Source organism: Paroedura picta, chromosome 1 (assembly GCF_049243985.1).
Source record: "Paroedura picta isolate Pp20150507F chromosome 1, Ppicta_v3.0, whole genome shotgun sequence".
NCBI classification, from domain to species: Eukaryota; Metazoa; Chordata; class Lepidosauria; order Squamata; family Gekkonidae; genus Paroedura; species Paroedura picta.
The window spans coordinates 156442138-156455444 of NC_135369.1; the positions used below are offsets into that span (position 1 = coordinate 156442138).

Sequence of the window (13307 nt, forward strand, 5' to 3'; positions counted from 1 at the left end):
GGTCCCTAGTACTGTGGGGAAAACTTTTGCCATTTTGGGTGTGCCTGATATTCTCCTGTAAAAGGTCAATTTCAGGACAATCTGAACTGTGCTTGTATCGAACAATAGCTCTGCCTTGTCCTCTCAACAGCCAGTGGTTTTTCCTTGTTATAAAAAGGTGAAACAAGAGGATTTTTGTGTGTGTTCCACAGGTAGTTTATGATCCACTGTCCTAATGAGATGCAGGCACAGAGCAATCTATGAACACAGCAATATAGCCTTGCTCTGAATTTACTTTCCTAGCCGAAAAGAGGTGTTCTTCCATGGAAGTGAAGCATGGCCACAGTTAGCATGCATGGTAGTGCTACCAAGGACCAAGTAGAGCCACAGTTCTGTAGAGCAGGGGTAGTCAACCTGTGGTCCTCCAGATGTTCATGAACTACAATTCCCATGAGCCCCTGCCAGCAAATGCTGGCAGGGGCTCATGGGAATTGTAGTCATGGACATCTGGAGGACCACAGGTTGACTACCCCTGCTGTTGAGTGTATATTGGGTGATTGTTCTGAAAGAATTATTTGAAAGGTTGCTCTTCCAGTAAGCTTCATGTTACCCTTTATCCATTATTGTGACTGGTACTAACACTTTATTTCAGCCAGCTCTTTATCAAACTGCGTTTGACTCTTAACTTCGTTAATGAAACCGCAGCCCAGAAGCAAGAAGAAGAGTTGGTCTTTATATCCTGCTTTTCACCGCCCAAAGAAGTCTTAGAGCAGCTTACAATCTTCTTCCCTTCCTCTCCCCACAACAGACACACTGTGAGGTAGGTGAGGCTGAGGGAGCCCTGCCAGGACTACTTGGTCAAAACAGCATTATCAGGGCTGTGGCCAGCCCAAGGTTACCTGGTTGGCTGCATGTGCAGGAGCAAGGAATCAAACCCAGCTCACCAGATTCGAAGCTTCTGCTCTTAACCGCTGCACCACAAGAAGATTGCCCTAGTCATATACAAACACTTTATTATGTATGTTATTTACATTATTTACATATTGCACATTTAGCTGGAATGTTTATACCTCTCGTACAGAAAACATGTCAGAATTCAAAGTTCTACTTAAACACACTTGTCTTTTGCACATGGCATGCGGTTTGTACTGTAGGTGTTCGATTTCACCCCTCCAGTAAAGGTTTGTGAGTAAGTTTGTCACCAAACTTTTTAAAATCGCATAAGCACAAAAGGTCTCAGATTATATCTTGTCCGTGAGCAGGATCCAACAAAGTGTTAGGATGTAAAATTTTTGTACTTGGAAAGGGTGATATTAATGGATCATTTGGTGATGCAACACTTTTGATGTAGGGCATCTAAAAGTATTAAACACTGAAGTTCTAGTGGTAGTTTTTCTGCCATAAAGAATGTATCTTGTAAACAGCAGTGACAAGTATACAAAACACATATTTAAAGTATTACGAGAAGTAGTCCATCAACTTGCAAAAATAAATCTCTTGTTCCCAATGGAATATGTTACAAAGATGGTCTTTGAATTCCCTGTTAATTTCCAAGGCACTTCTCTTGGTTCTTATTGGTTTTTTTCTTTGATAAGAGCAACACCTGGAGGAGAAAAAGATTTTTTTATGAGACAAAATTATTTCAGCCACTTTATTAGTTCCTTTTACTAGCATCTTTTAGAAAATGATGAATTCATAATTGGTTATTATACCGTATTTTCTTCCCATGAGTTTAAGAATACCCCCCCCCCTCCAAATGACAGTTTTGAAAAATCTTGGTTTGTTTAGCTGATTTGTTTTCCCTCAGACACCCATGCGAACAGGACTCAATCATTTTATTTCGTTTTGAGCTGGAGCAGCAGCACCACCACCAGGTATGGAGTTCACTGGTGCAATTATACTTTGTTGCTAATGCAGTTGAGACAGGAGGTAGAAAATGAGCATATTTTCAATGGCAGAACAGTGCAAAGTGCAGTAGAAGTTGCAGCATTCTTACACCACCACAGAAGTCCAATCACTGCATGAGAAAAGGGCAGCTACAGAAATTCATATTCTGTAAAACTGAATGGCAGTGATGGCCTTCAGAAGCTCTGGGAAGAGACAGCTAATACCACCCCCTGCTTCTGATGTTGGAAATATGTAGACCAGGGGTAGTCAAACTGCGGCCCTCCAGATGTCCATGGACTACAATTCCCAGGAGCCCCTGCCAGCGAACGCTGGCAGGGGCTCCTGGGAATTGTAGTCCATGGACATCTGGAGGGCCGCAGTTTGACTACCCCTGATGTAGACTCTCAAATCTAGGGAATTGTAGTCCATGGACATCTGGAGGGCCGCAGTTTGACTACCCCTGATGTAGACTCTCAAATCTAGGGAATTGTAGTCCATGGACATCTGGAGGGCCGCAGTTTGACTACCCCTGATGTAGACTCTCAAATCTAGGGAATTGTAGTCCATGGACATCTGGAGGGCCACAGTTTGACTACCCCTGATGTAGACTCTCAAATCTAGGTATTTTGAGATGTAGTGGGGAGAAGTGGAAATGTGTAATCTGCAAGCTGTTCCTCAGCATTTGAAAAAAAAAATGAAGTACTCATTTATATTTGAGGTGGGTCATTTTAGTACCCAAACTAGCTGCATTACAGCTTTTTATGTATTGAGCAATAAACCCACAGGGAAATGATTTAAAATCACAACATCTTCCTATTTATCATAATCCTCTCAGTTGGTGTGAAAATAAATTAGCCCAACACAGTCATGGGGAGGGGGAGGGGGGCTCAGTTACCATTCTATTCTTAAAACCTATGTACGGTCTCTCACTACACTTTTTCATATGTCTAATCTGAAGTACTATGTGGCAACAGCTCTGTCATAACAAGGTCAACTATTCAATGCCTAAGCATTAGCTGCTCCCATGCTCTGGCATCTTATTATTTTACACCCATTATACCAACAGCTGTGCTATGTCAGTGTCATCAACAAACATCATGCTGATGTCACAGGTATATTCATCAGTGTGCACGCTTAAAGGTATATTCTGATTTTGTAGTAGTTTACACTTTTTTATTAGCTGGTTTGAACTGCTGTTTAAGGAAAATAGCAAGGTTATAAACATACTAAATTTAAAGCAGTACTGTATGGCTGCCATCTATGGAAATTACACAGTCATGTATAAACAACACATGATGCTCAGCTTGAAAGGCACTGTGAAATAGGATGTCTGCTCACATAAAGGGCACCATAGTAATTTTTAAGCTTCTTTGCATGCTGGTTCCAAGCTCCTCTCCAAGCCAGTCATGCCACTCACTGGCATGGTTAGAAGCCTGCTGACGAAATATGTTTGATGTAGTGGATTTGTGTAGCCCATTCACTATGAACTGACTGTGAAGTCTCCCTCTTCAGTGCTTTTCCATGGCTACCGCATGCAGATATGAATTGTGTGAACAGGCCTTAAGGAAGAACAAGGGCTAAGATGAAACATGTCTGCTTGGCACGTAATTCCAAACTGATCATCATCTGTGAAAGGACAAATTCCCTTCTCATTAGATCGGTTTAAGTCCTGGAATAACGCCCAGGAAGTAGTTTTTAGCGATGGTGAAGTAAGTTTCTCTCTCCCTCCCTGCCCCTTTGAATCTTGATTTACTTGGCTCACCGAGATGGCAATGTGACAATGCAGTGTTTACATTCTCCGGTCTCTTGTGCATTTATCTGATATTGTTCAACAAATATCTAAAGCAGGGGTAGTCAACCCGTGGTCCTCCAGATGTCCATGGACTACATTTTCCATGAGCTCCTGCCAGCAAATGCTGGCAGGGGCTCATGGGAATTGTAGTCCATGAATATCTGAAGGACCACGGATTTGACTACCCCTGATCTAAAGCACATAGGGGAGAATGTGACAGTCTCACACAGGGTAAGAAGAGAGCAGCTGGTGTGCTAGTTGCAACTAGCTTGCATTTTTGTGTAGCAAAAGCTCAGGCTGAGGGCAGTTCTTTACTTTATGGTCTACCCGAAAATGGAGAATTAACAGCCGCTTGGACTGGACCTTGGAAATATTTCTATTAGGAGGGAGGGGAGGCGCTTCAGAACAAGTTTTGCGGAGATTCTTATGCTTCCCCTTATTTGCTTTTAGAAAAGCATGGCTCACCATGCTTATAGTTGTCATCGCTAAAATGAATTCAACAAATAAACACAACAATCAAAAGAACAATAAGCCCCATCTCAGAAATACATTCTACCTTTGTGGGAGGGTGTTTCATGTTAAGTTGCTACATTTGTTTCCCACAAGTTTTCAAAGACGAATGCTGCACCACTGTGCTGATTTCTAGTAGGTGGGAACTGTGTTTTTGAGGGTTCATGTGTTTTGAATGTTCTGTTAGTGGAAAATCTGAGACTCCAAATACTGCTTACATTAGTTACACATCTACTTCAGTGAGAAATAAATGCAACCCTAACCTCAGATCTATACAAAATTTTCATTGCCGAGGGTAAGTGAATTATCATAGATATACCTTACTCATTTCTGTGGGTATATGCATTTATTAAAATATGCACATAATCTTCAGCTATACATAAAAAGATGACCAATGTCAATACATGGAAATTGATGTTGATTCAACTGTTGAATCAGCTCTGCCTGCGATGCTTTGTTGTTTTTTTAAAAAATTACTATATGCTTGTTGCGATGAATAATTTGCACGTTTTATTTATTTATAATGCTTTCCAGCACAGGAATGATGGAGTTTCTTCTATAATTACTAGTATTCTGGGAGATAAAAGCAGTTACACCAACCTCTCTGAAGGGTGGGGGGGGGGGAATCCCTTAGCCAAGGGGGCTATTGTTTTGACCCTCAAAGAGTTTTTGCTATGTACAATGTAGTTGGGATTAGACATGTGCAAATCAAAAGCTTACCTTAGCCTTCCATGCACATTGGACTTACTGCTAACCGGGTAAGAAGCCTGGCACATCTTTTATAGTCTACAGTGGAAAAAATCATAAAGGGAAATTAAACGCATAGCATTTGGCTAGTTAAAAAAAATATAGGGATTTTTGACTCTCAAAAAAATCTCAGACCCCAACATCTTCTTGGTCTCTAAGATGCTACTTGATTCAAATGCAGGTTACACAGGGGATTGCAATCCTGTTGTAACTGATCTTGAAAATAATTTCTTTCAAATGCACAAGCTCTTATCTGTGACCCTAGGAATCATGCTATATAAATGCAACTTCAGAATTGTATATGAAAAATATATGTTAAACACATTATACATAGTATTATATATATTTTTATTCCCACTGTGGTTTGAAAACATTCCTGTGGAGACATGGAGCAAGCCATGGGACATCAGGCAATGGGATGCACCTTTCATACTGTTAACATACATTATGAGTATTTCCACATGGATGTTTCACTTTGCCTTTTTTTCATACTGAAGTGTTTCCCCAGAGCATTTACACATTATCCTCTAATTATCCACTTTCCAGGTTTCCCTGTTTTGCCTCAGTTTTTCCCAAATTGGCTTTGTCAGTGTTTTTTGGAAAGAATACAAGTCAAGCACTACCACATCAGCACCATTTTTCTCTTTTTGACATCTCTGTGCTATAAAAATCTACTGCTATGATATACTCAATCCTCAACTTCCAGCTTTTGTGTTTTTTGGGGGAAATGAATTCTAGCCCTTTTCCCTGTGGATATGTATTCACTTCATTTATACTCCATCTTCTTCCCAATGGGGGACCCCAAAGTAGATTACATCATTCTTAGATTATATTCTCTCAACAACCATGTGCAAAGATTAGGCTGAGGTATGTGACCTGCCTAAGGTCACCCAGCAAGCTTCCATAGCAGTGGGTCACTGAACTGGGGTCTCCTGGGTCCTAGTCCAGAACTCTTAACTGTTGCATCATACTGCATATAATGGGAAAAATACAAAGAGTTTTTGATGAGGAGTATCTCCTGGTGTGGTCCCTATAATGGGAATGAATGGAGCGCTCCAGCAGATGGCCTGCAGTGGTGGCGGCAGCCTCACCAGAGCAACAAGGCCCAGCACTGAAGCCCACTCGTTTCCCTGGAGCCGGAGCTGCCACCAGTCTTTCGAGGCCTCTCTGGAGAGCGGGAGCAGCCTTGGAAGACAATCGGCAGTGGCAGCAGCCCCAGAGCAACGAGTGGCAGCAGCTGCAAGCGGCCCCAGCCCCAGCCCCAGAGGCTGGGCCACCCATGGAGCCCAGGAGCCTCAAAGGTAAAGATGAAAAGGGAGAGAGGAGTGGGGGGGGGAGTGAGTGAGTCTGGGTGTGTGTCTCTGAGAGGGGAAAGTGGGCAGGGGACAAAGATTCTCGCCCCTTATGTAGATGTTCCTTATAAGGCGCGAAAATCCTTGTTTGGTAGGGTTTTTTTTACAGGTTGCCTGGAAAGGAATAGAAAGGGGAAGATGAAGTGAGGCAGGAATTAATTCCTCAGCTGGTCATGTAAATACTCCCTGAATGCCTCTGCTGCTGCGAATGCCATGAAAGCAACATAGAATAATTGACATGTGGAAGTAGACTGGGTGGCTAACCTGGGTTTACTGACACCACAAGAAACCTCTTCAATAAAGGTTAATGATAAACAGCAAGTTGTCAGTAGGACACCAAATTATAATTACAAAACGCTCCAAGCCAGAAATGCTTCTCCAAGTAATTAGATTTGGAAACAACAGCCTGGAAGGGAAATACCTAGGGAACCTTCATCTTTTAAAGTTGAGAATTCCTTCAATATTATTTAAATGGCAAGCATTAGGATGGCTCTTTGTGTGTAAGACTTAGCCTTTCCAATCTTTGAATACTGCCAAGGTCAAATTCATATAGCGTTGAAAAGCCTGCTGTAACTGGCAGCAAAATGAATAACTCTGCTAATGCAGCTAATGACAAGTGTCCAACTTGCAAAGGTAAGTAAGTGTCTTATGAACAGCAGCCAAGAATGAATGTAAACTAAAACCTAAATTTTAGAATATGAGCCAAGTTTTGTTAGAAGCCTGCCAAGTTAAGCTACAGTCATTGAGAGGGAAGGGAAATGCAAAGATGCTCCATTAAGGATTCCTGAGGAATGTGACATATCTACTTGTTACATGGAAGGGATCTGACATTGTTTAAGACTCCTTACTAGTCCAGGCAGTGGTTTATGATAGAGAAGGGAAAAATATGTCATAGATGGAGTTCAGCTGCCACATGAAGGTATAATCAGCAATTCAGAATTTGGGACTGTCATAAACCCCTAGAATAAAGCATTTATTTTGAATCATGGGCCCAAAGAGGGAACTTTACTTCTGTTAGGCAACCTTATCACAATTATGTTTTCTTGGTGTAAATACAAATTACAACAATTCTACAGGAGTGTATTTGCTGTTTAAAATATATACATAAGCCGATTTCCATTCCTTCTTTCTCAGCTGCATAATTTACAGGCCAACGAATGCCTCTGTATGACATAGATATTCGTATGTCTATATAATTACTTTGTACTTATATATATGAACCAAAGGATAAATATCTCCACAAGAATCCACCTTCAGCAACATACAGTACCAACTCATGACTTAAACATGTTTTCTGTTTAGAAATTAGGTTGGACTAGTATATTTTGGATCCTTACAACCGTGTTGTTCGCTGCCCTGAGTCCAAGGCAGGATATGTTTTAAATATGTAAATAAATGTCATTCTCTGTCACCAGAAGCACCCTATTCCATAGGCCACCTTTTCTGAGATTATTTGGTTGGCATTCCCAGGACCCTCAAATCTGAGATGCTGAGAATATGCCCCTGTCCTTAATAATGAAGATCAAAAGGCAGTTTAATTGGCCTGCTCCAGCATCTATTGTTATTTCTCTTGTCAATTGCAGTGGCAGGCAACATTTAAAGAAAACCTTATCCCAAATCAACGTGTATCAGCATGTGTATTTAAGTGGTGAGTTACTGTGTTGCAAACCTGAGGTAAAGACATTGAACATTCTGTTTTGATTTCAGATGCCTGCAGACAGGCCATTTTTAACTGCTGGCAAATGAAATGAGAGTCATTAATACTTCTTGGTGGAACCACAGCAACATCAAACTATTTTTCTGTGCAATACAACTTGATGGTCAGTAAGCATAATAGGATGCCTGTTTTACAATCAACAGTTGCAGGTACTGGGTATCCACACCGGAGCTTCATTTTATTTTAGCAACAGTTTGTGGTTTGATTAATTTCTGCAAGGCCACAAGCTTCTTGCAGGAATAGAATGACAGCTGCACAAAAACTTGAACTACTCTGTTAATGAGCTGACAATTGTTTATAGGCAGTGGTACTTACAGATTGGAATGGTGCAGTCTCTTGTATTGTGGTAAAGTCTATGAAAGTGCTTAGTGCATTTTGGACCAAAATACAGAGGACCTAGAGGGGAAAAAAGAAAACATGAATCAACTGGATTTCTATCTGAAGACAGGATAACAACTAACAGTAACATGTTCAATTGTTAAACTTTGCTTACCTGTTAAATGCTTTAAAAACTTGTCTTTCATTCTCAGGTCTCTAGGGACTATTTCTGATGAAAGAAATTGACATTGATTATACTAAATTAATTCATGTTCTTCTACACTGTAGTTCTTTGACACCTTCCTCTCAGGATACAACTAAAGCTAGCTGAAAAGAACAGCAGCATTTTTTGGGGCCACAGAACCCAAGAATAGTTGCTTCACTTGCACATGGTGAGTTCATGTGAAATTAACACAACTTTCCCTGGTAGTATGCATTGAAAAAATGCCTTGCAAAAATAATCCAGTAACTAACTACCTAGGAGTAAGTCATCAAAATGAATGAGGATCAGTGTAAAAAAACATTCAAAGCATTTTTTATATCTGTTATCTTAGTAGTACATGCAAGAGCCTGGTAAATTAGGCAAAACCATAACTACAGGGAGGAAGGAAATTCCTAGGTTTTTTAAAAAAATAAAGCCTCTATATTAGAACTTGGAAGAGGTATAATATTCAGGCTTGCTTAAACTCTAAAGCAGGTGTAGTCAACCTGTGGTCCTCCAGATGTCCATGGACAAATTCCTATATTCCTATGGGAATTGTAGTCCATGAACATCTGGAGGACCACAGGTTGACTACACCTGTTCTAGAGCCTCTTACCACAGGAAAAAAAAGTCCTTTACTCTAGACGAGCAAAAGAATGGAGGGGAGCCAATATCCAGTCTGCCACCTTTCCATCCAGAAAATTAAGAACTTTGTGAGGGCGTAACTAAATTTGAGTCAAGAATAATCCCTCCTCCATCCTCTGAATGCTGAGACTGCAAGCACTAAACACAGCTATAGAGGTCTTTTCCTTCACACAATAACCACACATTTCTGGTATTAAAGAAAAAATATAGGTGAACTAATTCAGTCAAAGAATTCATAAGCAAATCACTTTTCTCCTGGCGTGCTTAGAATCATCTGGCGCTACTAGCTAAACTACACAGATATAACTGTGACTACACACATTCACAGATGCCACTGTATTTAATGGAATGTGGATGTACTGCTATTAATACTGCTGTTCTATGACATCACCACTTTCTACCCCTTGACATCAGTTGACCTCACCACAATCTCAGGCTCCAACCAGGAGTCTAAGGCAGCCTTTCTCAACATTTTTTACCATTGAGAAATCCCTGAAACAGTCTTCAGGCTTTGAAAAACACCCAGAAGTGGTATGATAATGCAGAATATGGTTGGGAAGGTATAGCTGTGTACACACCCATAGGGGGCCCCTCCCCTTACCACCCCCCTTCATCATTGGCCATTTTGAGAGGGAGGAGTAAGTCAACATGAACATATATGGTCATAAGGTAAAGGTAAAGGTATCCCCTGTGCAAGCACCGGGTCATGTCTGACCCTTGGGGTGACGCCCTCTAGCGTTTTCATGGCAGACTCAATACGGGGTGGTTTGCCAGTGCCTTCCCCAGTCGTTACCATTTACTCCCCAGCAAGCTGGGTACTCATTTTACCGACCTCGGAAGGATGGAAGGCTGAGTCAACCTTGAGCCGGCTGCTGGGATTGAACTCCCAGCCTCATGGGCAAAGCTTTCAGACAGCTGCCTTACCACTCTGCGCCACAAGAGGCTCCTATATATGGTCATACCACCCAATAAATGTTTAACAAATTCTAAAATATATTAAAATTAATTTCCACTCATTCAGGAAGGCTTTCCAGGGCTGTCAAGAAACCCCAGGGTTTCCCGAAACTCAAGTTGAGACTTCTAATCTGGCGAGCTGGGTTTGATTCTGCACTCCCCCACATGCAGCCAGCTGGGTGACCTTGGGCTCGCCACGGCACTGATAAAAGCTGTTCTGACTGAGCAGTGATATCATGGCTCTCTCAGCCTCACCCACCTCACAGGGTGTCTGTTGTGGGCAGAGGAAAGGGAAGGTGACTGTAAGCCGCTTTGAGACTTCTTCAGGTAGAGAAAAGCGGCATATAAGAACCAACTCTTCTTCATAATAGAGACAACCTGGACTTGCTTCTGTAATTCCTTTCTTCACAAGTTAACTTCTTATCCAGGGAAAAGAAGCCTGGAGATTGAGAAATATCTCAAAGGGGAAGAAAATAATTGGGAAATCCCTTTTCTCCCCCACCACCCAAGTACAATTCAGGAGTGCGAACTCTTTTACCACTCCCTGCTGCACAGAAGATTGTGAAGAATATTGGGAGTGAAGGATGCACACTTCCTAGCACATGCCCCCCCCCCTAATTTTTTGGTTCATGTCTGCCTCACTCCAGGGTAGTTACAGGTACTGTGATCTTTGTATGACTTAAGGAATTGCTGATGGACTAAGGCTACCATGTTTGATCAGAGGAAGGGCTTTTGATCCCCCAGCCTGGACTTTTATTTTAAAGCTCTAAAGTGGTCAGAATATTTTAAGGTTTATAGGATTCTGGCATGGAGAGAGGCATATGTTCCAAACTGTAATATTCTCCAGTTACTTCCACTTTTAACTGATGCTGATTATTGCTGTGGAAATGCAGTGGACATGTTTAGTGTTCACTGTTCCATTCCTGGTTTGTTTTCTTCCTTTTAAATTTGCAGACTAGTATTTCTGTAGTCGCCCTTTGTGGCCTCTGAGTAAGCAGAAACCCCCAACCATGTTGCGCCCCCATTTTGCTGTAGCACTCATGGAATTATGTGCATTTAGAAAGATCCAGGAGAATTGCCTGAGAAAATGAATGTTTATAAACCAGTTGCTCTTATCTTTACAAGAAATGTAAGAGAAGCACTGGGCAAAACAGAAAACATGCCCAATAAACTACTTTGGACTTCTGTGGCTGCTTTCCCACATCTTGTATTCAGTAGATGGGAATATAACTAGTTTACTGAAATCTGCTTTCACTACTTCCAGCTGTCTCCTTGATTTATTGTCATCTTTTATTGCTTTCAGTTACTTGCATTTATGCACATGAAACATTGTACTTTATTTATTTTACCATAAATGAATGTCTAAGTGGCCACTGAATTCCCTTGGAACCTCTTATCGCATTTAAAGCTAGAACATTTCGAACCAGATCTGATTCACTGGTGTGTTTAGACATTTCTTGAAACTCATTCTTACTTCTTAGTATAGGCAGCCTCAGTAGAATTGACCTTATCATAGTTGACCTAAATGTGTCACATGGAGCTCTGAAGACATGTTTCTCTCAAAAGTTCCTCAGGGCCCAGATAGACACAGAAGGCTGATAAGATCTTTAGGTAATGATGGTTTTCAGTGATAGAAGCAAATCTATTGTGACAGTAATTTTAAAAAGAAACTTTCAGAAACTGTTTCAGAACTTACTCTGTTTTGATTATAACAGTTCACTTTACTGTCTGAGCCAATATATTCTAATTAAAAGATATAGAATTGCTAAGCAGGCATTTTAATCCACTGGCTCAAAAAGATTCCCAGCTGTCAACGATCTGTTCAACACATGAACACAGACAAATAAGAATAGGTGGGATCATATTTTTTAAAATAGCTCTATGTGCAGAAAACTAGAGTGACTGACAAGATTTAGGACAGGGGTACGCCACAGTTTCCCTACCCCTGGTTTAGAAAAAGCTGAACTTACTGCACATCTAGTGCATTCATGGGCTGTGGCACTCACCAACACCTTCCCTGGTGCCCACCAAGTGTTTTTAGAAAGTGGGTGGGGCCAAGTGGGGCTTTTGCCCTAGAAGACTTCTAATTGGCTGTGCATATTTTTGAAAACACTGCTTTGGCAGCAGTTGTTTCTACAGCACAGGAATCTTCACTATGTGACTGAAAGTATGCTACAGCAGGCATTTTGTGCGGTGCCCATCACATTGTTTCATATTTCCAAGTGTACCTTCACTAGATTTTAAGGGTTGGAGACCTCTGGGTTAGAGTTCTGCTATTTCATTTGCATAATAGTCTATGCTAATAGAGAAACATCAAACAGATGAAAAGGACCGTCCTATCTCATTGACTTTAAAAGGTATCCACTATACAGAGCAGCCTTTCTCAACTTTTTTACCACTGAGAAATCCCTGAATATTCTTCGGGCTTCGAGAAACCCCAGAAGTGGCGTGATCATGCAAAATATGGTTGGGAAGCATAGCTGTGGACACACCCACCTGGTGCCCCTCCCCTTCCCCCTCCCTCCAGGCCCATCATTGGCCACTTTGGAAGGGGCCAACATGACCATATAATGATCATATCACCTGATAAATGCTTAACACATTTATATATATATATATATATATATATATATATATATATATATATATATATATATAATTATCTCGCACTCATTTGGGAAACTCTTCCAGGGCCAACAAGAAACTCTGGTTGATAAAGCTTGATATGGACATGCAGTCTTGAAAAAGGCCTACAGCGACCTCCCTAAAATGATTGTCAACAGAACTGTTCTTCTAAAGTGAAAAATACTATATGTTCAGCAGAAGAGCTTTTTTTTACTTCACTTTTTTCTACCTTAAGGAGTCTCCAAGTGGTGTACAATCATATTCCCTTCTTCTCTGCACAACAGGCACCTTGTGAGGTAAATTGGTCTGAGAGAGTTCTGAGAGAACTGTGACTGGCCTAAGGTCACCCAGCAGGTTTCATTGGGAGGAGAAGGGAATCAAACCCAGTTGTCCAGATTTCAGTTCACTTAACCATTACACCATGCTGGCTTTCAACCATGAAGCCAAAATGCTCAGATGTAAGTAGTTTTAGTTCAATTGTCAGAAATGAGAATAAAACAGACTAAAATAAAGTTTTTAGTACAACTGACTTCTTGATTAGGCAACACCCAGTAAAACCATCACAACAAAAAATGGCAT

At 41.1% G+C, this 13307-nt stretch overlaps 1 protein-coding gene across 3 annotated transcripts in view; it reads right to left on the reverse strand.

The window, feature by feature from the left end:
* Positions 1-975: 975 nt before the first annotated feature.
* The window catches only part of ALKAL2 (ALK and LTK ligand 2), a 38670-nt gene continuing 26338 nt past the window's right edge, over positions 976-13307 (reverse strand). For all 3 annotated transcript variants that reach the window (XM_077309630.1, XM_077309613.1, XM_077309622.1), the window contains exons 3-6: positions 8478-8531; positions 8300-8380; positions 4889-4954; positions 976-1582 (exon numbers count right to left, since the gene is read on the reverse strand). In XM_077309630.1, the coding sequence (XP_077165745.1) occupies positions 4890-4954; positions 8300-8380; positions 8478-8531 (200 nt within the window). In that variant the 3' untranslated portion in view covers positions 976-1582; position 4889. The remainder of the gene's footprint in view (positions 1583-4888; positions 4955-8299; positions 8381-8477; positions 8532-13307) is intronic.